Source organism: Suncus etruscus, chromosome 12 (assembly GCF_024139225.1).
Source record: "Suncus etruscus isolate mSunEtr1 chromosome 12, mSunEtr1.pri.cur, whole genome shotgun sequence".
Classification (NCBI taxonomy): Eukaryota; Metazoa; Chordata; class Mammalia; order Eulipotyphla; family Soricidae; genus Suncus; species Suncus etruscus.
The window spans coordinates 68,782,934-68,810,605 of NC_064859.1; the positions used below are offsets into that span (position 1 = coordinate 68,782,934).

At 37.5% G+C, this 27,672-nt stretch overlaps 1 protein-coding gene across 1 annotated transcript; it reads left to right on the forward strand.

Annotated features, from left to right (window-relative positions):
* The first annotated feature begins 249 nt into the window (after nucleotides 1–249).
* ALLC (allantoicase) lies at nucleotides 250–27,672 on the forward strand. Its single transcript, XM_049784656.1, has 14 exons — nucleotides 250–339; nucleotides 2,169–2,219; nucleotides 3,845–3,932; nucleotides 5,383–5,508; nucleotides 10,604–10,686; nucleotides 11,889–12,021; nucleotides 15,707–15,862; nucleotides 16,460–16,533; nucleotides 18,503–18,611; nucleotides 21,120–21,244; nucleotides 22,449–22,634; nucleotides 26,551–26,686; nucleotides 27,148–27,263; nucleotides 27,526–27,672. The coding sequence occupies exons 1-14, from the start codon at nucleotides 250–252 to the stop codon at nucleotides 27,670–27,672; spliced, it is 1,620 nt and encodes a 539-aa protein (XP_049640613.1).

The window sequence follows — 27,672 nt, forward strand, 5'->3', positions numbered from 1 at the left end:
ACCTCTAGCGCCACCTCGCAGGCCCCATCGGTCAACCATATTTAAGGCACAGACACTATCTGCAATACTATTGCTCCAGTACCATCAGTTTGGTAATTTTTAAGATGTGAATAATATAAGAATGGTAAAAAAAAAAGAATGGTACAGTTGTTCTAAGATTAAAATAAGATGAGGGTCTCTATTACTTACAGTCTGCTTACCCACTATACCAGAAGATAATGGATCCTGCCTTCCTCTTTTATAGAAAATATGATAGATTTTCCCAAGGAGGGAACAAGATCCAAAACTCCAGACTTCGTCCAGTTGATTGACATGGCATCTGAGGCAGTAGGAGGAAAGGTAAATAGTCACTACTGCAAGGCAATCATATAAAGAATCCACTCATTGGTTCGATAGACCTACGTCCATGTCAGGAATCAGGTAGAAGACCAGAATATTGAAAACCATTGTTCTTAAATGCATTCAAAGCACTTTTTATCAGATTGGTGATAATTTTAAGCAAGGATAATCTTTTTATTTCTTTTACTTGATTTAGTTTGTTTTTGGTTCCCACTCGGCTGAGCTCAGGGCTTTCTCCTGGCACTGCATTCAGGGATCACTCCTGGCAGGTTTGGGGGATGATGTCACATATAGAGGATCAAAGTCACATGTCAAGAATAGAGGATCAAAGCCAGGTTGGCGGCATGCAAGGCAAGTGCTCTACCTACTGCACTATTACTCTGGTCCCAAGCAAAAGTAATATTGCTTTTTGTTAGAGTCTGAGACAGTTTAGTCGATGAAAAATTCACTATCACTCGTGTGTTTTCATATTACTTAGATCAGTGCTCCTCAAGTATTAGATGAGATTTTTTGAGAACTTTATAGACAATGTACACATGTGTTGGTACCAAATTTTATAAGCTGTGTGGTACCAGTAATGAATTAGGTTGTGGTATTGACAATGTGCAAGCTGTGGCACCAGAAATGTACAAGACATTTGTAACCAATAATGTACAAGATGTACCTGGAAAGAAGAAGGTGCCGAGCTAACATTATAAACAAGGTGTATGGTATAAGTTTTCCACAAGATGTGTGGGACTAAAATGTTTGAAATGTGTAGTAGACACCAAAGTGTCATTAATTTTGTTGACACTGTGTGTGTTATAAAAGAATAGCCATCTTTTTGGACTTTTTCATCAAGGCTAGGACAGATGCTGTGGGAACTTATCTATTACATTTGTCAGTGGAAAGGGCAGAGGCCACCATCCCTTCAGGTAAGGAACATTCAAGGAAACTCCCTGAAAGTTGAGGAAGGAGCTGGCAAGGCAAAAAATGAGGTGACGATATTCCAAGCTAAGGACTCAGAAAATGAGGGGGGTGGTGCTCTAGTTTGGTCAGTTTTATGCCAACACAATGTATTTAAGGATTTGAGGGGGATATTTGAGGGTGGTATAGGGAGAAGAAAAGGAAAAGGAAGGATTCTGTGTCCTGTGCAGTTTTCAGCTGAAGGATAAGGAACTTCTATCTGCCATTCCCTTACTTTATCCTGTTAAATTCTCAGAGGGAGCAGGTTAACCTCAATACAGCAAGAATACCTCACCCCACACTGTGTCAAACAATCCAGGGCAGCTCCCAATTGGCAGGGTTTAGGATAACCTGCCTCATAGACTCTGGGCTGTAGTCAACAGCCATGACCCCTCTAGACTGCAGGCTCTATAGCCCTGGTTACACTTGCTTAGTGTAATCACGAGGCTTCTCAGAAATGTCCTATTTGAGTTAGTAAATCACAAAATTCCTGCATGATATCTTTCAGTAAACTGGTTAAATCTTTGGGGTGACCCTGTGATCACCCACATTTTTTTTTTTTTGGTTTGCCCATGCTTTGTGAAAGTTCTTGAAAAAAAAAGTTGACTTCATTTCTTCTCAAGTGTAAGAAGTGAAGCACGTCTGCTGCCAGATGGTAGATTGTAAAGGGGATTAAGAAAAAAGGGTGGGAAGAGAAGATGAAGGAGGCAGACAATGAAATCGAAACATTTAAAAAACATTGTGGCTTAATTGCATATTGTTTCTCTACCCCCAAGCAATTTCACATTTTTGTTTTTACTGCATCTCGTAATGTTTCACCAGGGAATGAAATAAAATGGTTTTTAATTTATGGTTATGTTATCTTTATTTCTTTATTTGCCTAGGTTTTATTTTCAACAGATGATTTTTTCGCTCCTGCAGAAAACCTTATAAAGGTATTGTAAATCGGCATTCTGTGATGGAAAGTGTTGCGTGGAGTGATCTATGCCACCATGTTAATTAAATCTACCCATCTATTTGGGATGAGAGTCCTGTGATGTGTACTGGTGAATTGGCACATTAGACAGTACCAACATGGAGAAATCAGCATCAGCTCATGCTACAACATTGCAGACACAGCTGGGGGCTCTGCCACCATCATGATGGACCACATTGCTTTATGGGAGTTACTGAGCATGACCTCAGATATTGTGCTTATGTCTCATATGAGTTCATCATCTGTGTTGGGAAGTAAAATGACACACATCTTTAATTTTGAGAAAACATTTCTTAAATACTCAATAATAATAATATAATTTAGGATGTGTTTATTGGAAAAAAAAACCAAAGAAAATACTGACAAGCTTGGGGAGGAAGTAGAAGTTTTGCTGGAATCTTGCTGTCTTGGTTGGTCAGCTATGGTGTGAGCAAGAGTATGTTAGTGAGATGGAACAGACACAGAGGTACACAATACGTGTGCTATTTAACACCACTGCACATGTTCTCTGCTGTTCTTCATCATGATGACATGCTGTCAGGTTGCTCTGGTTGAGATATGGCTGCCCTATCTGGGCTGGTCCATAGCCTGTCGAAGTATGAGACCTCTGAGGTATCATATATGCATTAACTAACTTAATCCTCAGAGAAAATAATAATAAAATGAAGAATAGTGATACTGATGAACTTATTCTAGTTTCTAGTTAGAAAAGGTGAATACTCTTACATGCCCTATCTGAACAACAGAAAGAATATCCATACAGTTTTCTATAGAGGTTGGCTCAGTTTGTTACTATCATCAGAGAATAAGGGCTATTTTTTTTTTTTCATATCCTTGCCAGTGTTTGTGGTTTTCAATGTTTTTGTTATAGGTCATTTTCACTCTTGTGAGATGATCACTCAGTGGTTTTAGTTTACAATTCTATAATAATATGATGTTGAACTTTTTTTTTTCATTTGTCTATTGGTCATCTAAATGTCTTTGGAGAAGGATCTATACAGCTTTTTGGTCATTTGTTCTTTTCCTTCCACATTTGTTGTTGTTGTGGTTTCTGGGGTTGATTCTCTTGGTTATGGTGCTTATTTGCTTAATGGAAGTGCACTGGGAGTGGTATTTACTATGGTTCTAGAGATACCACTTAGTTATGTGAGTAGTGCTCTTAGTCTCTGGCTAACTTAATTTTTATTTAATCAACAAATCCCTTGTTTGAGAGTCCTTTCTTTGAGAGTCTTTGGACATTCATCTTTACCTTTTTTACTTTCTTCTGATAGTCTTCTAGCATAAACTTGAACCATTTGTCAGGTCAAGATTAATTGTGATATGGGTTTATTTATTACTATAGTGATTGATTTTGTGTTCTGAGAACCACTGACTAGTAGATTTATCTTGATTAAACAAAGGCATGGAATCATCTTCTGGCTAGGAATGGATTGTGTATGAAGTTTGGAACTTTATACTTAGACCTTCTTAGGTTTGCTTGCATGGACTTTTTTTTCTGCACTATGCTAGAACTTAGTGTGATGAAATTCTATGTTTTTATGTCAACTATGTTTTTTGTAAACTTGTTATGTGTTTTTGCTTTAGAATGAAAGTCCAACATTTAAAGAACATGAATACACAGAGTTTGGGAAATGGATGGATGGATGGGAAACCAGAAGAAAAAGGACACCAGGTAATAAGATGACAAGTTCATGAACTGCAAAGATTTAAAAAAATTTTTTTGACCTTGCAAACCAGGGTAGGGGCACAGGGCCCCTGGAGTTAATTTCTGGAGTTAATCAATGTGCTAAATAGACAATTTAATGCTTGGCAGGAAATGTAGTTCTGCTTGGACCCAGTGGTGCTGGAAGTCATCTAGTTATATCCTATGGGGTTCAGGGACCTCTAGAGCTAAAAATGGCAGTGCTAAGGAACTATGTTGTGTGGAGATCAAATTTGGAGTTTTACACATGCAAGACATTGCTTCATCCCCTTGAAAAAGCTCTCTGGCCACTATTTTTGATTACTGTTAACATGAGGTTCTTGACACTCTATTTTAGTCTCAGTATCCTTTGTAGATATCAAACTCTGAGAATACAGAAGGCAGTTGGATAGGTGAGGGCAAAAATTTTGTTGGAAAGACAGAAATATTGGTGAGAATTGTTTATAAATTCATCAAAACTACATGAAGTAGGAGTTCTTATTCACATTTAATTACTATGAAAAAAACCATTCATATGGTAAATCACATAATAAGATAAGCTGGAAAATATCTATCCTACACCTCTGCTTATATATCACACTAACTTATATGTAACATTAGGTTTTTACTCATTAATCTTAACCAAGACACACTTTTGAAAGTTGAAGAAATGATTGCAAAAGTGAAATAATTCAGTGCTAGGTTAATAGCTGTTTTTATAATTTGATTTTAGTAAATTTGGACACTTTAAAATGGGTATATCTAATCTCAGGAAACAAAGAGCTGAAGAACAGAATATTAACCCTTTACAAGTTCTTGGACTACAGTGGACACAATATTTGGAGGGAGAGGAAACTTGTAGACAAATTCTGTAGCTCCGGATAACAATGAACACAGAATTTGCAGGAAGTGAGATTCTATAGTTCACATATGCTGAGCCAGTTGGCTTTCTGTGTGTCAGTTACAACTGAAGAGGCTTATCTCAGATTCTCAACTAAAGAAATGAACCTCCAAAAGACCAAGAAATTTGCCAAGAATATACATAAGAAACTACCAGTTTGGAATCAGCATAAAATCTCTGAACTCAGCATTCATACATTTTCTTTCTGATTTTTGGGTCACACTGCTGGTGGTTAGGATTTACTCTGTACTCTAAGCTTAGATATTGCTCCTGTCTGTGCTTAGGTGATCATATGCAGTGCTGAAACAGAGTTCATGGCCTGCATGACAAGCCCACCTTAACCCCTATACACTCTCTCACAAGTTCAATAAAACTTTCCAATTTGACTAAAATTAGACTTATGGATCTTGATGGCCATGGATAGCAATGTTATGAGAACTAATCACTGAGAATTAATGGGAGGAGGTGCTTGTGCTGATGTTATTATTTTACTTCTATTCATTTATCAAAGCTAATGAGTAATTTTTTTTGATGCCTCAGGTCATGATTGGTGCATCATCAAACTGGGAGTACAGGGGATTATTCGAGGCTTTGATGTGGACATTTCTTATTTCCTTGGAGATTATGCGCCTCGAATTTCAATTCAAGCAGCTAATTTGGAAAAAGGTGACATGAAAATAACTGGTATCCAGAATGAAATTGTGTAGTTTGGTAGGCCTATCTGACTTTTAAAATACTTTTCTCTCAATAAGTTCAAAAATATGTCTGGGACTCAATAGGTTAAGTAACATGTCTTAGTATCCAATAGGTTAAGTAACATGTCTGGAACCCAATAGGTTAAGTTACAAGTTTAGGACCCCTTTTGACAATGAAATTTAGATCAAATTTCCACTCAAGTGTGATGTGATTTTTTTGAGTTTTAATTTTACAGTGTTCTTTCACCCAATATAGATTTTACTATTTCCAAGATTTCATGCCTCAGCAGAGTGAGTTTGTAGAGCAGGTTGCTGGGAGGTTAATGGGGAATGGATTGCCTAGTGAATCTGGAATTGGAGTTGTAGTCATTTTTCAGAAGTTGTGGGGATCCACTGATAGGGGCTATTCCAGTGTGCTATGGGCAGTTCTGGGGTCTCCAGTAAAGGGTCCTTTCTATATTTTGATTGCTGGACCACATGAACCACTCAGGCATTTTTGGTTTTGTTTTTGTTTTTGAACCACACCCAACAGTGCTCAGTAACTACTACTTCCTTTGTGTTCAGGAATAACTCATGATGGGTTTTGTGGGCCATATGGGCTTCCAGGGATTGGTAGAGTCTTTAGGGTTTTCTGAACAGCATATCATGTCATCTGTAAACAGTGAGAACTTGACTTCCTTTTTTCCTATCTGGATGCCCTTGATATCTTTTCTTTCCTAATTGCTATGGCAAGAACTTCCAGTACTATGTTGAGTAGGAATGGTGATGGGCAACCTTGTCTTGTGCCAGATTTTAAAGGAAAGGTTTTTAGTTTATTTCCATTGAGAATATTTGCCATTTGCTTGTGGTAAATGGCCTTGACTATATTGAGAAAAGTTCCTTCCATTCTCAGATTGTTGAGTTTTTTTTTAATCATAAATGGGGGGTAGACCTTATCAAATGCTTTCTCTGCATCTATTATGTGGTTATATGGTCTTTATTTTTTGTTGTTGATACAGTGTATTATGTTGATTGATTTATGCATGTTAAACCATCTTTGAATTCCTGGAATGAAACCTACTGGTCATGGTGTATAATCTTTTTTTTGGGGGGGGTCACACCCAGCAGTGCTCAGGGGTTACTCCTGGCTTTATGCTCAGAACTAGCACCTGGTAGGCTCGGGTGACCATATGGGATGCTGGGATTCTAACTACTGTCCTTCTGCATGCAAGGAAAATGCCCTACCTCCATGCTATCTCTCTGGCTCAGTGTATGATCTTCTTGATGAGACGTTGCATCCTATTTGCTAGGATTTTGTTGAGGATCTTTGCATCAGTGTTTATCAGGGATATTGGTCTTTAGTTTTCTTTCTTTGCAGAATCTCTGTATAGTTTTGGTATCAGGGTGATGTTAGTTTTATAAAAACTATTTGGGAGTTTCTCTTTCTTCAATTTGCTGAAAGAGCCTGAAAAAGAGTAGTAGTTCCTCTTGAAAGGTTTTAAAGAATTCATTAGTGAATCCATCTAGGCCTGGGATTTTGTTTTGGGGAAGAATTTTGATTATCATTTTAATTTCCTCAATAGTGATGGGTTTGTTTAGATAGGTTAGAATAGATCATCCTGATTCAATCATGGAAGATTGTGAGAATTCAAGAATTTATCCATTTCTTCCAGGTTCTCTTGTTTTTTGGTATAGAGTTTCTCAAAGTAGTCTCTGATTACCCTTTGAATCTCTACAGTATCTGTAGAGATATCCCCATGTTATTATCTTATCTGGTTTATTGAGTTTCTCTCTCTCCTATTCTTTGTGAGTTTTGCTAGTGGTTCTCAGCTGCTGTTACTCTGTTTGAGAAGATTCCCAATGAGGTTTTCATTTCACCTACTAAGTTGTTCATTTCTGTTATTCAGTTTGGAGTTTTCTGATTTCTATTTTTATATCCTCTTGATTCTTATTTGTGGTTTGTTCAGCTCGATCCAAGCTTTCTTTGAGTTCTATGAACATCCTCCATATTTCTTCTCTAAACTCTTTATCTGAAAACAAATTAAGTGGTTGGGACTTTTTTGGGTCATCATAGTTGCCATCTTCATTGTCTATGCGTGGTGTTGGACTGCTTGGTTCCTCATTGTCAGACTTGTAGTGCTTTTTTTTTTTTTTTTTTTTGTGTGTGTTGTGCTAGGGCTCATTGGATAGGAGATATACATGGCCAGGATGTGAAGCAGAGAGGCTGTACTCCTCCAGCTCCACCCTTGTTGGATGGGGACAGCTCACTTCTGAAGAAGTGCCCTCAGGGAACTTCAGGGCAGGATGATTTAAGGTCCAGCCAACCAGTGCAGAGAAAGTCACAATGGTTGCCATGTTCTACAGCTCAAATCAAGAATTAGGCTCCACCCTTTTGTGCGGGTACAGCTCACCTGTGAAGAAGTGCCTTCAGGAAACTTCTGGGCAGGATGGTTCAAAGGCCAGCCAAACAGGGCAGAGAAAGTCACAATGGCTGCTGGCTGCCTGTGCTGTATACAGCACACAGCAGGAATCAAGCTCTGCACTTTGTGGGTGAGGGCAGCTCACCTTTGAAGAAGTGCCCTCAGGGAACTTCTGGATGAATTGATTCAAGGTCCAGCCAAGCTATAACACACAGCAGAATTTATGCTCCACCCTTGTATGGGGGCGGTTCACCTCTTAAGAGGTGCCCTCAGGAAACTTCTGGGAAGGATGGCTCAAGGTCCAACAGAGCAGAGGAAGTCACAATGGCTGCTGGTTACAGCACACAGCAGGAATCAGGCTCCACCCTTAGTGGGTGGGTACAGCGCACCTCTGAAGAGGTGCCCTCAGGGAACTTCTGGGTGGGATGGTTCATGATCCAGCCTAGTAGAACAGAGAAAGTCACAATGGTTGCCCTGTGCTACTACAGCACACCACAGGAAAAAGTGGCGGGGACAGCTCACCTTTGAAGTGCCCTCAGGTGGGATGGTTCAAGGTGCAGCAAAGCAGGGCAGAATTTCAGGGATTGGACCCTAATGGCTGTGAGCAAAGCAAGCTTTCCTGCTCTATTATCTCTCCAGTCACATGCTCAGACTTTTAAAGATAAACATTTGTTCCTTTAGTTGGCACTACAGAAAAATTATTTTAGAGATATGTACCATTATATGTGTTATATATGTTTTTAGGAAAGACATATGATGTCAGATGAAAAATTATACTATATGCACAGCACTGATGAGTCTTGAGGTTGTTTTAGGAATAAGTGGACTTTGTTTTATACACGTATGAGATCTGGACTGGAGCAATAATACAGCAGGTAGGGCATTTCCCTTGCACATAGTAGACACTTACCTAGTATGTTTCAGAACTGGCATTTAGATCACTGGCATAACATATGGCCCCTTAACCCTGCCAGGACTGATTCTTGACTGCAGAACCAGGAATAAGTCTTGAGCACAACTTGGTATGCTCCTCTCCCCCCCCAAAGTTACAAAGTCAGAGAGACAGCACAGCAGTTAAGGTGCTTGCCTGGCACATGGCTGATCTAAGTTCAATTCCATATGGTCTCTCAAGTACTACAAGGAATGAACCCTGAGCTTTGAGCCAGGATTAATACCTGAAAACAGCTGGGTGCCACCCACAACAAACAAACAAAATGATAGTATTGATGGCACTTTAACAGGTAGGAAATGGATAAGCAAGATTCCTTCCAACAGTTCAACTGCCTATCATTACTTCTATTTATATTGACTGAATATTAATTTAAACAAGTCATGGAGGGCACCAGAGCTTATGGAACTAAGCTTGCAATATTCTAAAAATTATTAATGCAAATTTGAAAATTCTTGACATAATAAAATATTTTTTTGAAATTTTTTGATTTCAGAGCCAGGAGTAATCCCTGAGCACCACAGAGTGTGGGCCACAAACCAAAATAATATTTTCTAAGTTTGATGTAGTTTGATACCATATTCATTCTTTTTTTCTTCATTTTGTTATATTTACAAATAATACATTTCTTTCTACTGTGAAGTAATAATCTATGGGACAGATGCCTTCATACTCTTTATCCATTCATTTATGTACATTTTGAGTATTTCTAGTTGTGGCAGTGGCATACCCCACGTGCTTAGTTGGATGACAAGTATTTATGTGCATACAGTTCTTTCTCTCTTTAATAGGGTAGCACCCAGCAGTGCTTCTGACCCCAGGCTCACTCCCATAAATGCTCAATCTGGTAGTGTGAGCCTAATGGGCCTGGTGCTGTGGTACTTATACTCAGAGAAACTTAGGCAGCACCAGGCTTCCCCATTGGTGCTCAAGGAGTACCAATCCGTGAGATGCCAGGATTCAACTTACATGTATTATACCCCCTGAATTCTTTATATATATATACATATATATATAACCATTTATATATGAATTCATATATATATGAATTCTTTATATATATAAACCCTTCACCAGTGCAACATTCCCATCACCAATGCCCTAAGTGTTCCTCCTCCTCAACCCACACTGGCCTGTACTCTAGACAGGCTTTCTATTTTTCTCATTTAGTCACATTTTGTTATGATGGTTCTCAGGTTCTCAGTGTAATTATTTCTGTGACTGCATCTATCACTCTCTGTGGTGAGCTTCATATTGTGAGCTGGACCTTCCAGTTCTCCTCTATTTTGTCTCTGAGAATCATTACACAAATGTCTTTTATTTTCTTCAAAACCCATAGATGAGTGAGACTATTCTGTGTTTATCTCTCTCCCTCTGACTTATTTCACTCAGCATAATAGATTCCATGTACATTCATGTATAGGAAAATTTCATGACTTCATCTCTTCTGATGGCTGCTTAATATTCCATTGTATATATATATCACAGTTTCTTTAGTCATTCATCTAATTCATTATTTAGGCAAATAAGCTATTTTTGAAATTATCATTACAAGCATTGAACTCTAATAAACATGACTGTTCCTTTGACTATCTGATATGTTGACATAAAATAATACATTTTCACAAAATGAAAATTACCATACAATGTACTTTGAGAGTATATTCCACATTGTATGGAAGAAGAATTTTTACCCTAGATGGCTACTCTAACTTCAGATAATAAACAACCAGAAATTCCACAAAGAGGAGTCAGGACAGGAACCGCAGCCACACCTCAGGAGTTTGAAGCCGTTGCCAAGGTATGCCTCTGGGAAAGAACTGGGTTTTGTCCCAGCAGGACAGTAAAGAAACTGTATTGCAAACTTGGTCTTGCAAAGCTATTCTGTGGGGCTATCAACCAGGCATGCCTCTCCTCTCTTACTTACCCAGTGTACTTGACATCTATTTTGAGAGGTTCATGCAAGTGAAAACCATGGCTAGCACTTGGTACAAAGTCGGGTGCTTCTACAATTTCTGGCCTCAAGGTGATAGATACAGAAATTTAACATTAAAGCTTAAATACTTTATGGGGAAAGTGGTGATGATTTGGGGCCACATCTGGTGTACTTTTGGGTTATTCCTAATTCTGTGCTTAGGGAATCACTTCTGGCAATGCTCAGGGGACCAGGAAGTGCTGGGGATCAAACCCAAACCTCAAAAGTGCAAAGCATGTGCTCAACTTCTTGAACTATCTCATATACCTTAAATACTTTATTTTGGGGACCACACCCGATGACACTTAGGGATTATTCTTGGCTATGCGCTCAGAAATTGCTCCTGGCTAGGGGGGACCATATGCAACACTGGGGATTGAACCGAGGTGTGCAAGGCAAATGCCCTACCGCTGCACTATTGCTTTGGCCCCAACCTTAAATACTTTTTATAGTATCATCACAAGTTACTATGTCCAATAAGTTAAACAATAATTTGGGCATATGCATGTGTTATTGTATAATTTTTTTCAGGTTTGGTCCATAGAAGAGTGGGAAATAAATAACATGAACCAAGTGGATTCTCATCTTAAAATACTAATCTGGAGAAAATTGTTGTAAGGTTCAGGCCAACCAATTTACTCCAAATCTATGATCCATGGGAGCATCCCTGGTTTTTATTTGAATGTTCAAATAATCATTCAAAGAATCCTCAAAGTGAAGACATTCAGAATAATGTGAAATCTCACCCTTCATTACCAATGAATCCTGTCTGCTTCTTGCCTCTATCACCCTGTGGCTATTTTGAACAGTGAAAAAAAAAAAAACCCAACTAACCCGGGGTCTTTATTCTGTTTATTATTAAACCTGGGGCTTTATCTTTATTAATATTATTATTAATGTGTTTCATTAGACATCTACCATTAATTTTTATTCCAAGCATATCTATTCCATAACCCCCACAAAGACACTAGAATGAAAGCATTTATTGTTCCCTAGACCATTGCTAACATTTTAATATTTATTGCTAGCTAAAGTCCAACAACTGGAATTACTTGGTTCACATGACAGAACTTAAGTTAGACAAGCCTGATTCCAGCCACAATTACTTTTCTGTTAATTCTCAGCAAAGATGGACTCACATAAGACTCAACATTTTTCCAGGTAAATATGATATGAGACATCCTCGGCTCTATTTGTGTTGGAACATAGAATAAAGAGAAAATTACTTTTTTTTTTTAATGGTTACTGAACTCTCTAAGTAGAATTATATTGTACCTATTTTGTTTTCTACTAAATTCTTGTTTTAACTTATCTATCCAAATGGGTAATCGTTGAAAATTTATCAGATAAATAGGGATGTGAAGAATTAAGTTGTATTGTTAGATATCTATGAATAATTTTTATTTCATAGGCACACTAGCAACTAAGGTAGCATGTTTATGAAAACTATTATACTGAGTGAAATAAATCAGAGGGAGAAATATAGAAACAGAATAGTCTCACTCATTTATGGGTTTTAAGAAAAATAAAAGACATTATTGTAATAATACCCAGAGACAATAGAGATGAGGGCTGGAAGGACTGGCTCACAATATGAAGCTCACCACAAAGAGTGGTGAATGCTGCTAGAGAAATAACTACATTAACAACTATCTTGACAATGGTAGTGAGTGAGAGAAATTGAATGCCTGTCTCAAAGACAGGCAGAGGTGGGGGAGGAAAGAGATGAGGGGCATTTATAGCTATAAAATTCCCTTTAAGTATAGCTTATTTCATCCTTCTGGCATATTTGGAGTTTCATCTCATCTCATCTTATATTTTTTACCTTTTTGATTTTTTTTTGGTCACCTATGGTGACCAAACACTTTTATATTTCTGTAAATTTTCTAAATTTTCTTATTTTAATTTAATGTTTTTGTTTCTGATATACTGCTTATTTTTTCAGGGGTTGATTATTATTGCCTTTTAGGAACATTACATTACAAAAGTATTATAATCCTAACAAAATTGATACAATGGCTAGAGTTCTATATTTTTGAGAATTTGGGCAAAAAGAGAGTAAGTATATATTTTTACTTATTTAGCATTTGTTATACTAACATTCCTTTTACTCCATTTATCTTTCAGCTATTTTTGCAGATTTGAGTGACTAGCCATTTTACTTGCCAATATAAATTGTGTTCACACTCATTTTTGTGCTGTTACTAGAAAATATCTTACATATAAGAAATATTTCTAAATAGTATAGGATGAATAATAAATCACATACCTATTATTTTGTACTATTAAAAGTCAGGTATATCCAGGGCTAGGCAGATAGTACAGTGGGTTGGGCACTTGTTTTGCCCACAGCCAACCTGGGTTCAATCCCCAGCATCCTTGAGCACTGCCAGGAATGATCGCTGAGACAAAACCAGGAGTAACCCCTGCAACACCAGATGTGGCCCCAAACAAAAGCAAATCATGTATATCCTTATACACAGTATAATGAAGTAGTTTCACGTTTCAACATCACAACAACATTGGTTATTTATATAGCCTCATTAACACTGTTCAGGTGTTTATAGCTACTCTAGGAAATATCTGTCTAACTGGGCCAGACAATTCAAAACCAGGGCCTGTGATATGGTGCTGTTTGGGCTACCTGGTACCATCAGGGCTATATCCTGCAATAGTGGGAGACATTTAGTGCAAGGAGTCAGACTCAAGACCTTGTACATTCAAGGCAGTGCTTTACTTGCTGACCCCAGTATAGTATGATCTCTTAATTCATTCATCTATATTTGGACATTTGGGGGTGTTTTCATATCTTGGATATTGTATAAGTGTGGTGATAAACATTGGCTTATATATAATTTAGAATTAATGGTTTTGTGTTTGGGGGATAATTGTTAATAATTGTTGATAATTGTAAGTAATTATTGATAATTGGTAATAAGTGGTATCACTGTCCTATGGTAGTTCTAGTCCTAGTTTTTGGTTAGATCTTCATATTGTTTTTTATAGAGGATAAACAGATGACATTCTCAGCATTGAGTGAGGGTTTCTGTCACATCACAACTCTACCAACACTAATTCCAGAGTTTTTGATATGTGCTATTCTCACAGGCCTGAGATAATATCTCATTGTTATTTTGATTTTACTCCACTAATTATTAGTGAACACTATTTTATATGCCCGCTGGCCATCCATATATCTTTTATGAAAGTGATTGCTCATCTACTTGCCTCATTTGTGGATGGGGGTATTGTATTTATTTTATTGCTGAATTCTTAAATATATATTTAATATTACATATATAATATATTAATATTTTAATATATTCTTTAATATATAATTCTTTATATATCTTGGGTATCAATCAATTATGTATCATGTGTTTTTTCCCTCACTTAGTAAGGTGTCTTTTTATAAGACCTTTTTAATGGTGGACACACTGGTATTGATAATGGGCTACTTCTGGCTCTGTACTTAGGAATTATTTTTGGTGATGCATGGTAGACCATATAGGATGGTGTGGATCAAACCAGGGTTGGCTGTGTGCAAGGCAAATGCCCTACCCATTGTATTAGTGCTCCCGCCCCAGAAACTTTTTGATTGATATAGTCCAATCTGTTTATTATTATTTTTTCTTTTGGGGTGCCACATCTGGCAGTTCCCAAGACTTTGTTCTCAGGGATCATTCCTGGCAGGACTCAGGGGACTGTATATAATGCCAGGAATTGAATGCCAGTCAATCTCATTAAGAAAAGAACACTACCTACTATGTTTGTTCCAGTTTCATCATTTGTTTATTTTCCAAACATTTTTTAGTAAGTGTGATTATCTTGTTAGTTATTTTCTACTTGTCAGTTTACTCTCAGGCTCCTTGGTTCTCAGTAGCTATTTTTTATAATTTTATAATTTTTTGCATTTTATAAAATTTTTGCATTCTCAATTGTATTGTGAGGCAATAATTTGTGAAAATAAAAAAGAAGAATGTGATGAGTCTTGAGTGGATTTTAGCAAAGCTAATTTCTGGCACAAATATTATTATAGCTCTGATAAATCTTTCTAAGCATTTCTGAAACATTTAGCAAAAAAGTGAACCCATATTTTGTGCCAGAATTGGGTGAAAGCAGAGACAACATAAAGGCAAACAAAATAATCATTCTTGTCTTATATTACGAGAGAAAGATGAGTCTAAAACTTTTATGTAACATTGGACTGAAACAATTTAATATTTGAGTTTGGGAAGATTGATATTCACATGGATTAAAAAAAGAGAAATGTGAACTTAGATGAGAACTTTGGAGGATATATGCAGGGGTAGATGATAAACTTAACCTGGGAAATAAATCAGGGACCAGGTGGAGGAGGAAGGAGACAATGTTAGATAAAAAGGGAAAAGGCTCTTGGCACCTGTTCACCAAGTCAAGACCGCAGAGCAAAAATTAGTCTTTAGGAGGAGAGCTGGAAAAAAGTAATGAAAAATGGTAAATGTAAGCACTTTTGGTTGGGCTGATATATTTGAGTAGAGTAGGCAGGTTCAAGGACTATGTAGTTTGTGATTTTTCTAAGAGATACTTTTTCTTTTCTATGTTTTTTTCTTTATCTTTTTCTTTTTTAAGTTAAATCACTGTGATATTCAAAGTCAAAAAGTTGTTGATAGTTGAATTTCGACTATGTGATGTTTCAATACCAAACTCTTTATCAGTGTTCATTTCCTGCTACCAATTTCCCCACTTATTTATTATCCCCCATTACCCCACCCCACCCCCTTAGACTGCCTGTATGGCAGACACTTTTTTTCTCTAAGAGACACTTTTTGAAGAATGAAATAACAAAAGGTTCCTTCCTTTTCAGATGGTGGTATCGCACGTCTTAGAGTATATGGTATTGGACAAAAAGATTGGACACGGATTGACCCCAAAGAACTATTGGACTTAGTGGCCATTTCTTTAGGGGGCACCTGTGTAGGATTTAGTAATGCGCTTCGTGGGCACCCAAATAATATCATAGGTGAGATGATGCTCTAGGAACTGAATTTTATTTTGCAGAATTCTGGGGGGACCAGCATTAAATATCCTACTATGGTATAAGTGGTCCACAAGGAGAGTCATCTCAAATTATGAAAATATGAATATTATATCTTATGAATGTAGGAGTTCATGTTTGTTATATAAAGTAAATCAATAGCAGTCTAATTTTGACTTAAATAGTTGATAAAAAGGAATTTATAGGGAGCCGGAGTGGTGGTGCAAGTGGTAGGGTGTCTGCCTTGCATGCACTAAACTAGGATGAACCATCGTTCGATCCCCTGGTATCCCATATGGTCGCCCAAGCCAGGAGCAATTTCAGAGTGCATAGCCAGGAGTAACCCCTGAGTGTCACAGGGTGTGGCCCCAAACCCAAAAACTAAAAAAAAAAAAAAAATTATACAGCAGTTGATATAAAATATTTTCTAATCCCAAGACTATGTGAATTTATTAAACACTAACTTTAGTAAAATAATTTATCTAGCAATACTTAGAGGCATGGGATCTATAATTCAATTATATATTTTCTTACATTTACATAAAATTATGTGTAATCTCACTAACTGATATTCTTTTATAGGACTTGGCCAGGCAAAATCTATGGCGGATGGTTGGGAGACTGCAAGAAGAGTAGACAGGCCCCCAATATTAAAGGCAAGAAGCTAGAAATAGCCATGATTTATAGTTTTTATAAAATGCAAAAGTTTTTTCACCTTTAGGCAACACTTTATAAACCTCTTTTTTTTTTTGTTTGGGGGCCACACCCATTGATGCTCAGGAGTTACCCCTGGCTATGTGCTCAGAAATTGCTCCTGGCTTGGGGGACCATATGGGATGCCAGGGGAATAGAACCACGGTCCGTCCTAAACTAACACTTGCAAGACAGATGCCTTACTTCTAGCGCCACTGCTCCGGCCCTTTATGAATGTCTTAAACATTTCTTTACTGTTTATTACTTTCCACATTTCCCAAATTCCCTACTGCTTCATTATAATATCAGGACAAATACCCAGAAGGTCAAACAGCTGGTAGTTGCTAGTTAATTTAATGTACTGCTGAAATGTTTCTTGACTTTTATAATAATGAAACAAGGGACTGGAGATACAGTACAGCAGGTAGAGCATTTGCCTTGTAAGCATCATATGTTCCCTACATATTCCCTAAGAACTAGCAGCATAAATCCTGAGTGAGATCTAGATGAGAAACCCCTGAGCATTGCTGGGTGTGGTTCTCAAATCAAATAAACAGGAGAAGCTAAAATTTCAACATACACACATAATTTATACTTATATATAAGTATAAGTTTATTTTATACATTTATATAATATAATGTTTATATATTATATTTATATAAATTTGTTGTTCTAGGAAAAATATACTTGTTCTCTTTCTATGTCTGTGCATGTCTGGTTGAGAACACTGAAGAAAATGGTGACAAGAAATCTAAAGATTGTTCAACTCTTTAATTTGGTCAATAGCTAACTTGAAAGAAAACCAAAACCAAAACAAAGGAAAGAAAACACCTTTACTCTGTAAAATTCCACTGGAAACTTATTTCTAAGTATCTTATTTGGGGGATTAGTTTCTCATCGCCCAAACACTTTCAGACAGAAATGAATAAACACTCTTGGGTCAAGAGTTTAGCACAGGAGATAGGGTGCTTCACATAGCCAACCCAGATTTGGCATTCCATATGCCAAATGGCATCCCATATGGTCCCCAAGCACTGCCAGTAGATCCCAAGTTACTCCAGCAGAGCCAGGAGTAACCTCTTAGCATTGCCAGGTGTAGCTCCCAAAATAACTTACCCCCCATCAGAAACTAAGGGTTGAAACTGACATCATGTAGGGTCATGGTATAGAATTGACCAAGTACATACCTACTTTGAGAGTTAAAACCAAACTGATTAAGAGATTTATGCACTGTCTTTGGAAAAGACCTTATTTAATGTATGGCATTTTATTTGAGATAATTGACATAGATAACATGTTAGAAATTTATGTATAAATATTCAATAAACCCTTTATTTGGCATGAAACATTTAAAGAAATAAAAGCAGAGAGATGATTTATACAGAGATTAATTTACAAATTAACTCAGAGAATATTCAATGAACCCTTTGTTTGGTATCAAGTGTTTAAAGAAATGATAGTAGAGTCAGGATTAATACAGATAGTAATGTACAAATTCACAGGAAACTCCTTTATAGTAAAATATATAGAGATGTTACATGTTCACATTTTAATTTTTTTGTTTTTAATTTTTTGGTTTTGGGGCCACACCTGGTGGTACTCAGGGGTTACTTCTGGCAGGCTTGGTGGACCATATGGGATACTAGGGATCAAATCCGGGTCTGTGCTGAGTGCTGTATGCAAGGCAAATGCCCTATTGCTATGGTATTACTCTGACCCAGTTTTTAAATTTTTTTATTTGAGGCACCATAGCTTACAATAGTATTAGTGTTAGGGTTTTATGCATATGTTCTTATGCTACACCATTTTTTTTTTATTATCATGGTAAGCTAGTTCTGTAGCATGGTCACATCTTTCATCTGCTGTTTTTTAAAACTGGTCTGAAGGTCACTAAGTTGATTTATCTTTATTTACATTTCTTTAAATTCCAGAATGATGAGAATGGCACCCTCCTCATTCAGGGTTGTGAATGGGCAGTTTTCCGACTGGCACATTCTGGTGTAATAACACACATTGAGATCGATACAAAACATTTCAAAGGTAAATGCAAAGCTATTAGGAAGTGCATTATAGTTATCATGCTGGTTATAAAGAAAACATAGAACTCAGAACTGAATCAGACCATGGTCTCCTATGAAATTCTCTTGCTACTATAAGCCCTTTTCTATGGAATCCCTATATTACTTTTGGGAATTGTCTTTAAAATATTCCCTAGTTGTCTTGTGAATGATTAGATGGAGAATATTTATTCAGCTGTAAGGTTGTCCCGAGGAAAATAATTGGAGCAACTACGCCTATAAGATTGACTTTTAAAATTAAAATGTTTATTTTTGCTTCTGGGCCACACAAAGAGATTTTTAGTGGCTACTCCTGGTGTGATGCTTAAGGTTCATTCCTGATGGTACTCAGTAGAGTCAAGGGATGCTGAAAATAGAACCCAAGATTCCCACATGCAATATGTGTGCTCCTGCCTATTGACTCTCTCTCTCTCTCTCTCTCTCTCTGATCACATTAAGCTTGGTTTTTAAGGGATTGATCACATTTAAAAATTGTGTACATCCATTAGTAGAAACATTTGCACACAATTATATTGTTTATTTCTCTTAAGAAATATATATGTGTTTCATATTGAAAGTTCAAAAGTTCAAGAGAGATTATTAAATTTTATGATTCATTATTAACTGAAATGTGATATATATATGTACTGAATTGGATGTCTCATGATTGTTTAACTACCACTGTCAAATATAGCAGCTAATTTTTGGATAATTATGTAACAAAATATTTTGTAAATCATTATGCCCACTGTTCTTAATTATTCTATTCAGGCACATTACATATTTATGAAGATTTATGATAAGTGATAATAAAAGAAAAATAACTATTTCAAGAATTCTTGATTATTAAATTTCTATGAGCTTATTAAACATTCTCAACATTTACTCACTGGAATCTTTTTCAGAGACATTTATTTTTAATAATATCTTTATTTAAACACCATGATTACAAACATGATTGTAGTTGTGATTCAGTCATAAAAAGAACACCACCCCCATTTTCATCACCGATACCCCCATCTCCCTCCACCCCCCCACTGCCTGTATTCGAGACCGGCTTTCTATTTCTCTCACTCTTTGACATTGTTATGATAGTTCTCAGTGTAGTTATTTCTCTAACTGCACTCACCACTTTTTGTGGTGAGCTTCATATCGTAAGCTGGTCTTCTAGCCCTCATCTCTGGGAATTATTTCAACAATGTCTTTTATTTTTCTTAAAACCCATAGATGAGTGAGACTATTCTGTGTGTCTCTCTCTCCCTCTCAGAGACATTAGTTAAGTGGCTATTCCTAGTTGAGATTTCAGTGCTCCTATCTTCATTCACTTTTCATGGTGGGGTTCTGTTCTGTTTTCCCATCATGTCCATGGTAGTGTGGGGGCAAGTCTTTCCAATATCAACATCCACCTCTAAGTATCAAATACACAAAGCTTGATATATATACATATATATATATATGTACACAATATGTACATTTGTGGAGCAAAGAACCAGCTGCTGTAAGTAATGTCTTCCTCTTATATCCTTTGGGTTTTCACAAGCACTGGTTAGAAGCATGCTAACTTCCTTGGGTCTTGCAGTTTCAAGAAATAAGCCTCAAAGAGGCATTTGAACCATTAAATCTTTATCAGTTTCTGATCACTAACCCAGCTCTGCTGAATTTGTTTTGAGGGGTAGGGAAACTCTTGTAGCCATCCTCACAAAGAATGTGGAACCTTCTATAAAGGTCTAACCTTATTTGTCAGTGCCTCCTTCTGATCTAGTTTTATCTGTCTGGTTCTTTGGTCCTACCACTTGCCCCTACAGTTTCATGGTTTGGCTCTCCTATAAGGTGAATTTTCACTACTGCCCTCCATGGAATTTCCTGGGGAGCCTCAGGGTGGGTGAACAATATGATTCCTGATTGAGGAATATTACTCTAAGTGAATGGACACATGATTCCTATAAAGTTTCAAAGAGAGAAGAAAAACTTGGGATTATATATTTTCACCAACAGAACACACAAACATCTTTAAATATAAAATGACCAATTAGTTCTAAGCACTTTTTACCTTATCTCAGTATTTCTTCCTTTACATAACATTATAAATATGATGCCATAAGGAAAACATTTCTCAGCTTACTAATAATTTTAGATGAGCCACATAGAAGTATGCAAATAAGTAAATTCAAAAGGAAAGCTTATAAAATACATTCAACTATAAAAGTAAAATGCTTTATATTTAAACACTAGTGTACTAGACACATATAAACATACTTTGGATCATTTTGTTACCTCAGAAGAACAAATTCTTTATTCCATGCAGTAATCAGTCTCATGACAAAAGGGTGTGGTCCTTTTCTCATTCACTTTCTACCACTGTTTTTGTTTGTAAAGAACCGTAACTTATTTATTATTGGATTTAGGTATGATTAAAAAAGTTAGCAACCTAATATCATATAAACAAAATTGAGCAAATGGAAAACTAATGTAAAAATTTTTGTCTTGATAGGCAGTTCTCCTGATAGCTGTAAATTAGATGGTTGTGTCTTGACGACTCATGAGGAGGAAAACATGATGAGGCGAAAATGGGTTCTTCCAATCCATAAGTGGAAGCCACTGCTCCCAATCACAAAGGTTAGTTAGTATCAAGACAATATTGCAGGTTCTCAACTTGAGCTGCTTCAAACCTTAACATCAAAGTGAGCTTTTAAAGATTGCACCAAACATTTATGTAATTAACAAAATTGATTTAACTTTTCATTTGCATTTTTTTGGTTTTGTTTTTGGGTTACACTTAGTAGCGCTCAGGGTTTAATCACTCCTGGCTTGTTTCAAGGGTTGCTGCTGATTAAAATGAATTGGTTGGGTGTCAAGGCCAATTCCCTACTTGCTGTACTCTCACTCTGTTTCCTTCCCCTCACTTTTTTTGCATTTAAAATTTTTTTTAAATATTCATTCACAAAAATATTACTAATACAATTGTTTTAAAAATTTTGTTTTAAGCTATTTTTGTTTAAAAATAGTGTTAGAATAAATATATGGAAAGGCATTTTTGCATTATGTTGACTTAGATGGTGGACTAGCATGTTCAAACTTATAATAATAAATTTATCTGTGACATGGATGCTGAGATGCTCTAAGGGGATATTCTTATATTTTTTTTAAAATATATTTAAGCACCATGATTACAAACATGTTTGTAGTTGGGTTTTAGTTATAAAAAAGAACACCCCCCATGGGGGATGATCTTAATCCAGGAAGATAGACCAGGGACTAGACATCTTGACTTATCCCAGCACCACATGGCTTCTTGATAATGGCCAGGTTATGACCCTGGAAGTCTGTGAGCACCACATTGGTGGCCTGAGCAACTTCTGCTAGGCTGAGAAACAGCTTCTGTGGTCCTTTCATTGAATAACTTGCCCCATTGACTGGGAATTGCAAAGAGTGGCTTCGAGGACCCTGAGCACTGCTTCAGAGATCCCCACTCCTAAAAACGAGATCAAATAAGGGGGCAAACATTGGGGGTTAAAGTTGGAGGCTGAGGGCTAATTCCATGTGACAAGCAGTGACAACTTTTTGGGGATCCCAACACTTCCACTTATTTATCATCAATTTGTTCTGTTAATTAACTATGAGGAACAACAAACAACTCAGGAACCCAAGTATTCATACCAGTATTATTTGGCAACCATTCCCTGCCGGCAGATTTCTGGGATAAACCAAATTCTAACTTAATAACTGAAGGCCCTTTAGTCCCTGCTTGCATTGAGTGAGGGAGCTCAGTTTTTCCATTACTGCATTATTGCAAGGACCTTTCCATCTGTCTCTCTTTCAGCTGTCTCCCAATGAAAGCCATTCCTTCAGTAGCCTGACCCTGCAGCTACAGGATGTCATCACTCATGTGAGGCTCACCATCTCTCCTGATGGGGGTGTGAGCCGCCTCAGACTCAAGGGCTACCCCAGCTCCATCTGCCTACTGTGTCCTCGGGAGAGGCCATCATTGAGGTTCTCAGTTAAACCAGTATTCAGAGAAAATCTCTAAATCCACTCAAGAACCACGGGTTACTACATGAATATTCATTCATACTCTTTGAAGTATTTTGGATATTTGAACCTTCTTGACTAAATAACATGGTCACATTTATGATATAACATCTGTATTTAATGTTGTTGAGACATGCTGCTAGTTTGGAAAATGACTTTAGCTGTAAATGGCAGGTTTCTCCTGAAGAATAAAAAATAAGATATTAATATTTATGGTATTAATATTTTTACCTTATTCAACAGATAGTACACAATCTAGTGCCATAACTTTAAGCCCATCAAAATCATTGAAAATGCATTTTTAAAAATTGAGGTAACATTACATTATAATGCAGGTGCATATTTTGAAAATTCTGCACAGGCTACATTAAGTGCTCCAGTAAAATCCAGTTCTGCTTTTCATCATATAATTGATCTCCTTAACCCACTTTAGCTATACCTATCTCTTTTCTCTTTGACTAACCACTTATTTTTATCTTTTTATTTTTAATATCTTTATTCAAATGCCATGATCAGAAACATGTTTGTAGTTGGGGTTCAGACATAAAAAACACACACCCCTTTACCAGTGCAACCTTCTCACCACAAATGCCCCCTACTTACCCCCACAACCCCTATCTCAAAGATAAGCATTCTATTTCTCTCACTACCAATGTCATGATAGTTGTTAGTGTAGTTATTTCTCTAACTGCACTCAGCACTTGTGAGTAAGCACTTTGTGGTAAGCTTCATACTGTGGGCCAGTGGTAAGCTTTATATCATGGGCCTGTCCTTCCAGTCCTCATCTCTATTGTCTCTGGTATTATTGTCATACTGTCTTTTATTTATCTTAAATTCCACAGATAAATGAGACTATTTCATGCTTATCTCTCTATCTATGACCTATTTCACTCAGCATAATAGTTTCCATGTCCATTTATGTATAGGAAAATTTTATGACTTCATTTTTCCTGATAGCTGCATATTCCATTATATTTTTAGCCACTCATTTATTCTTGGGCGTCTGGGTTGTTTCCCAATTCTGGCTATTGTAAATAGTACTGTAATGAATCTAGACATGCAGAGGGCATTTTTGTATTGTGTTTTTGTGTTCCTAGGGTATATCCCTAGGAATAGTATTGCTGGATCATATGGGAGCTCAATTTCCAGTTTTTTTGAGGACTATCCATATTGTTTTTCTATTTTTATCTTTTGATAATTAAAATTGAGATTCTGTGGATTACAATGCTATTATAATGGTCTCTTATGCACAGAGCTTTAAGTGAAGTTTAAAAGTTTAGTTTATTCTACACCAAAACAAAGATTCCCATAAAAAATGGGGGTCAAGACCCAAAGAATATGATCATTCAGACCACTGAAACAGTCAATGGCACACCACAGATTTATGTTACAGGTCCCAATCATTGAATAAGTTTCTGCAAATTACTATCTCCTTTTTTCTTCTTTTCTTTTCTCTATTATCTTCTTCCTATTTCTTTGTTCCTTCTTTTCCTCCTCCTCCTCCTCCTCCTCCTCCTCCTCCTCCTCCTCCTCCTTCTTCTTCTTCTTCTTCTTCTTCTTCTTCTTCTTCTTCTTCTTCTTCTTCTTCATCAATTCAATCTATATTAAATAAACTCACACTGTCAGTTTCTCTTTAGGCAAGAAACATCGATACATAAGATGCGGTGGACGATACTATATAGGGTAGCCGCCTCTTATAGTTTTCACTATCACATTGCTTAGTACTCTAGATGTGAAACTGCTTATTCTAAAATGCTCCTGCCACTGTCTAACCCTGAAACTTTCACTTAGAAAAGACCACCTCCATCATTGGTGAAATGCCTAGATATTGGAAAACCTTCCAACTCCAGTGCACTGGCCCCATTTTTTAAACTTATTTTTACTGTATTTACTTCTTCATTTTTTCTTCTCTCTTGTTTTACCTTTCTTTCTCTCCTAATATATATCTTAGCTAATTATTTATCTTCTCAAAAAATGAGGGTGAAGAGTTGAGTAGGTTTTTCATCAAAGATAATATAGTCCATAGGTATGTAAAATTGTGTGTCCTTATAGAATTATTAGAGAAATGCAAATAAAAGTGTAAACAGATATTCCCTCCTACCAATAAGAGTGGCTTATATCAAAAAAGGGTGGAAAAGATCAGTGCTGGCAGGGAATGAGGAGAAAAAGAACTTCACAGTCACCGTTGGTCAAATGCAAATTGTCTTACCTTCTATGACTATCACTACGAAGACATCTTAAAAAGTTAAAAACAGAGTTACCATGTAATATAGTAATATTATTGCTTGGTATCTATCCCAAGAACATAGAAATACTAAGTCAAAATGATATGTTCATACGTATGCTCATTGTAGTGCTACTTAAATTGACAAAGGCCTAGAAATAACACAAGAGCTCAACAACAAACGAGTGGATAAGTGATTTTATTTAGATATAAAATAATACTACTTATCTATAAAAGTGAAACAAATTTGCATTTTGCTATAACTTAGATAGAACTTGAGGGTATAATTTTAAGCAAAATTAGTCAGAAGACAAAAGACAAATATCAGATGATGGCATGCATATGTGGTATATAGAAATAAACCAAAGAGAATAGACAAAGCCCATAGAAAGCAACCATTTTGGACTGACAAAATAATTGAGCTTGCTTGGTTGAGAGGGAGGGGGAATTGAGGAATGAGATAGTGAACAAGAAGAAACCTAGGGAAGGTGGAGGGATACATTGGTAATGGGTAAGGTAAAGTAACATTTTATTCCTAAAACACAAATACTGACATTGAACACTGAAACAGTGTTATCTCAATAATAATTAAAGATAATAAAATTTTTTTGGGACCAAATCCATCTGTGCATAGGGCTTACTCCAGTTCTGTGCTCAAGGATCTCTTCCGTTAGCCCAGAAGACCATAACTGCTGCTGGGGATGAATCTGAGTAGAGGCAAGGCAAATATCTTACCCACTGTAATATTTTCTATTTTTTTTGGGGGGGGAGGGGGTCACTCCTGGCTCTACGCTCAGAAATCGCTCCTGGCAGGCTTGGGGGACCATATGGTACGCCGGGATTTGAACCACCATCCTTCTGCATGCAAAGCAAACTCTTTACCTCCATGCTATCTTTCAGGCCCCAACTGTACTATTTTCTGATACCTAAAGAAAATTTGGTAATTAACTTAGAAAATGCTCATAAATAATTTTATTTGGTTGATTTTTCTGCCATATATAATTAAAATCGTGAGTCTGTTTTTATCTTACCTGACTTATTTCCTTTAAAAACAATACCTTGAAGTACCATCCAGTTTCTTGCAAATCACTCTTTCCACTGTGCTATCTCTCTGGCCCCTTGTATCTTTACTTTCAGAAAGAAGGCATTCTGTCAGGTGTGAAATGATAGCTCACTGTTGCTTTGGTTTGCATTTCTCTTATAATCATACAGGACAAACATTTTTCATGTACATTTATGGAAACTGCATGCCTTCTTTGAAGAAGAGTTTGTTTCCATTTAAAATTTTCTGTTATTGATTCATGATTTTTTCATATGTTTTGATAGTACCCCATGTCAGATATTTGATGAAAAACGCATTATTAGAATTGTTCAGTCTCAGCTCAGTTGGAGTGGCCTGCTTATCTAGAATACTAGCATACTACCAGGGGTTCAAACTCAATTTACCTGGGGGCCGCAGGAGGCAAAGTCGGGGTGATCCTTTAGTGCAAAGTCAGTAGTAAGCCTTGAACATTGGGGGTGTGTGACCCAAACAACTAAAACAAAACAAAACAAAAAAAGATTACTCTAGGGCAGGGCCACAAAATGTTGTACGGAGGGCCGTTTGCGGCCCTCGGGCCGGGAATTTGAGGCCCCTGAAACTCCACCTTGAATTGTTCTTCCCTCAAAGATGCATTCTGAATGTTCCATGGAGGTACTAGCTGCTGCTAGTAACCGGTGGTTTTCAGACAGTATTATTTTTGGGGCAGTTTTGACTGATCTGATTGACCTGACGACCCACTCCCCCAACATTTTCGTTGCTGAAGGCAAGTGAGGAGAAATTATGGTGCAAGGTGGGCCCCTGGCACTCTGTATTTCTGTCACACTTGAGGGTTGCTGTGCATCTTCCAGAATTTCCTGGACCTCTGCAGTCCTCACTGGTCCAGAATTTCATTCTCTCTTCCACCCCTATTGCAGGGAGGGGGCCATCTAGAAACTTTCCTTTGACCTAACTCTGCCTGCACTTCAACAACCGGGCTGCAGAAGCTTGTGGCAGCTGGTGGTCATATCGCAGAGTGGGGCGGGGGGCGTCATAGCACAGTCCCACACCCGCACCCTGACCCGAGCGCGGCAGGTATCCCTTGAGCCACAGACAGCGGAGGTCCTGGTGGTCGTCCCATCTTCGCTGTCCTAGGTTAAGTGAGAGAAGCGCTGGTGGCTGGGGACACTGGCAGCACTCGGATCAGGCTCTAGGAACGCTTAAAACCTCTTCGCCGGTGGACACCAGGTTTGCCCAGACCACCCAACCTGGTGTACCACAATGGGGACCAGTTTTACGTGGGCAAGAAGTTCTTCGAGGTGTTGCTGGAGCAACTGACCCAGCAGTTGGAAGTGTCTTTCGGGGTGCGGAGGCCTCTATACCCCCCATACGTCGGCACCAGGTGTTGGAGCTGGAAGTCTTGAAGAGAGCTGGAATAAATGTTTCCTCGACCCCTCTTCAGCTCTCACGGTTTCCCACGCATAGTCACAGCTAGGAACTTCTGTGTGTGCTGAGGTCACTGTTCACTTGAGCAAACACACTAGTTTACCAGGTAGAGAGGTGAGCGCTGAGACTCATTCCCAGTCACCCTTTACTCACATTCAGGAGACATGTACTGTGTGCTAGATGGAGGACCGGCGAGCCAAGCCACCAAAGTCCTTGCACTCCTGGTGCACAATCCTATGGGAAGGGCAGGGCACCTACATGAAAGGGTCCCCGGAAAGGGAGCTGGGCAGCTCTTCTCCAGACTTTTGCAAAGCGGGTCTAGACTAA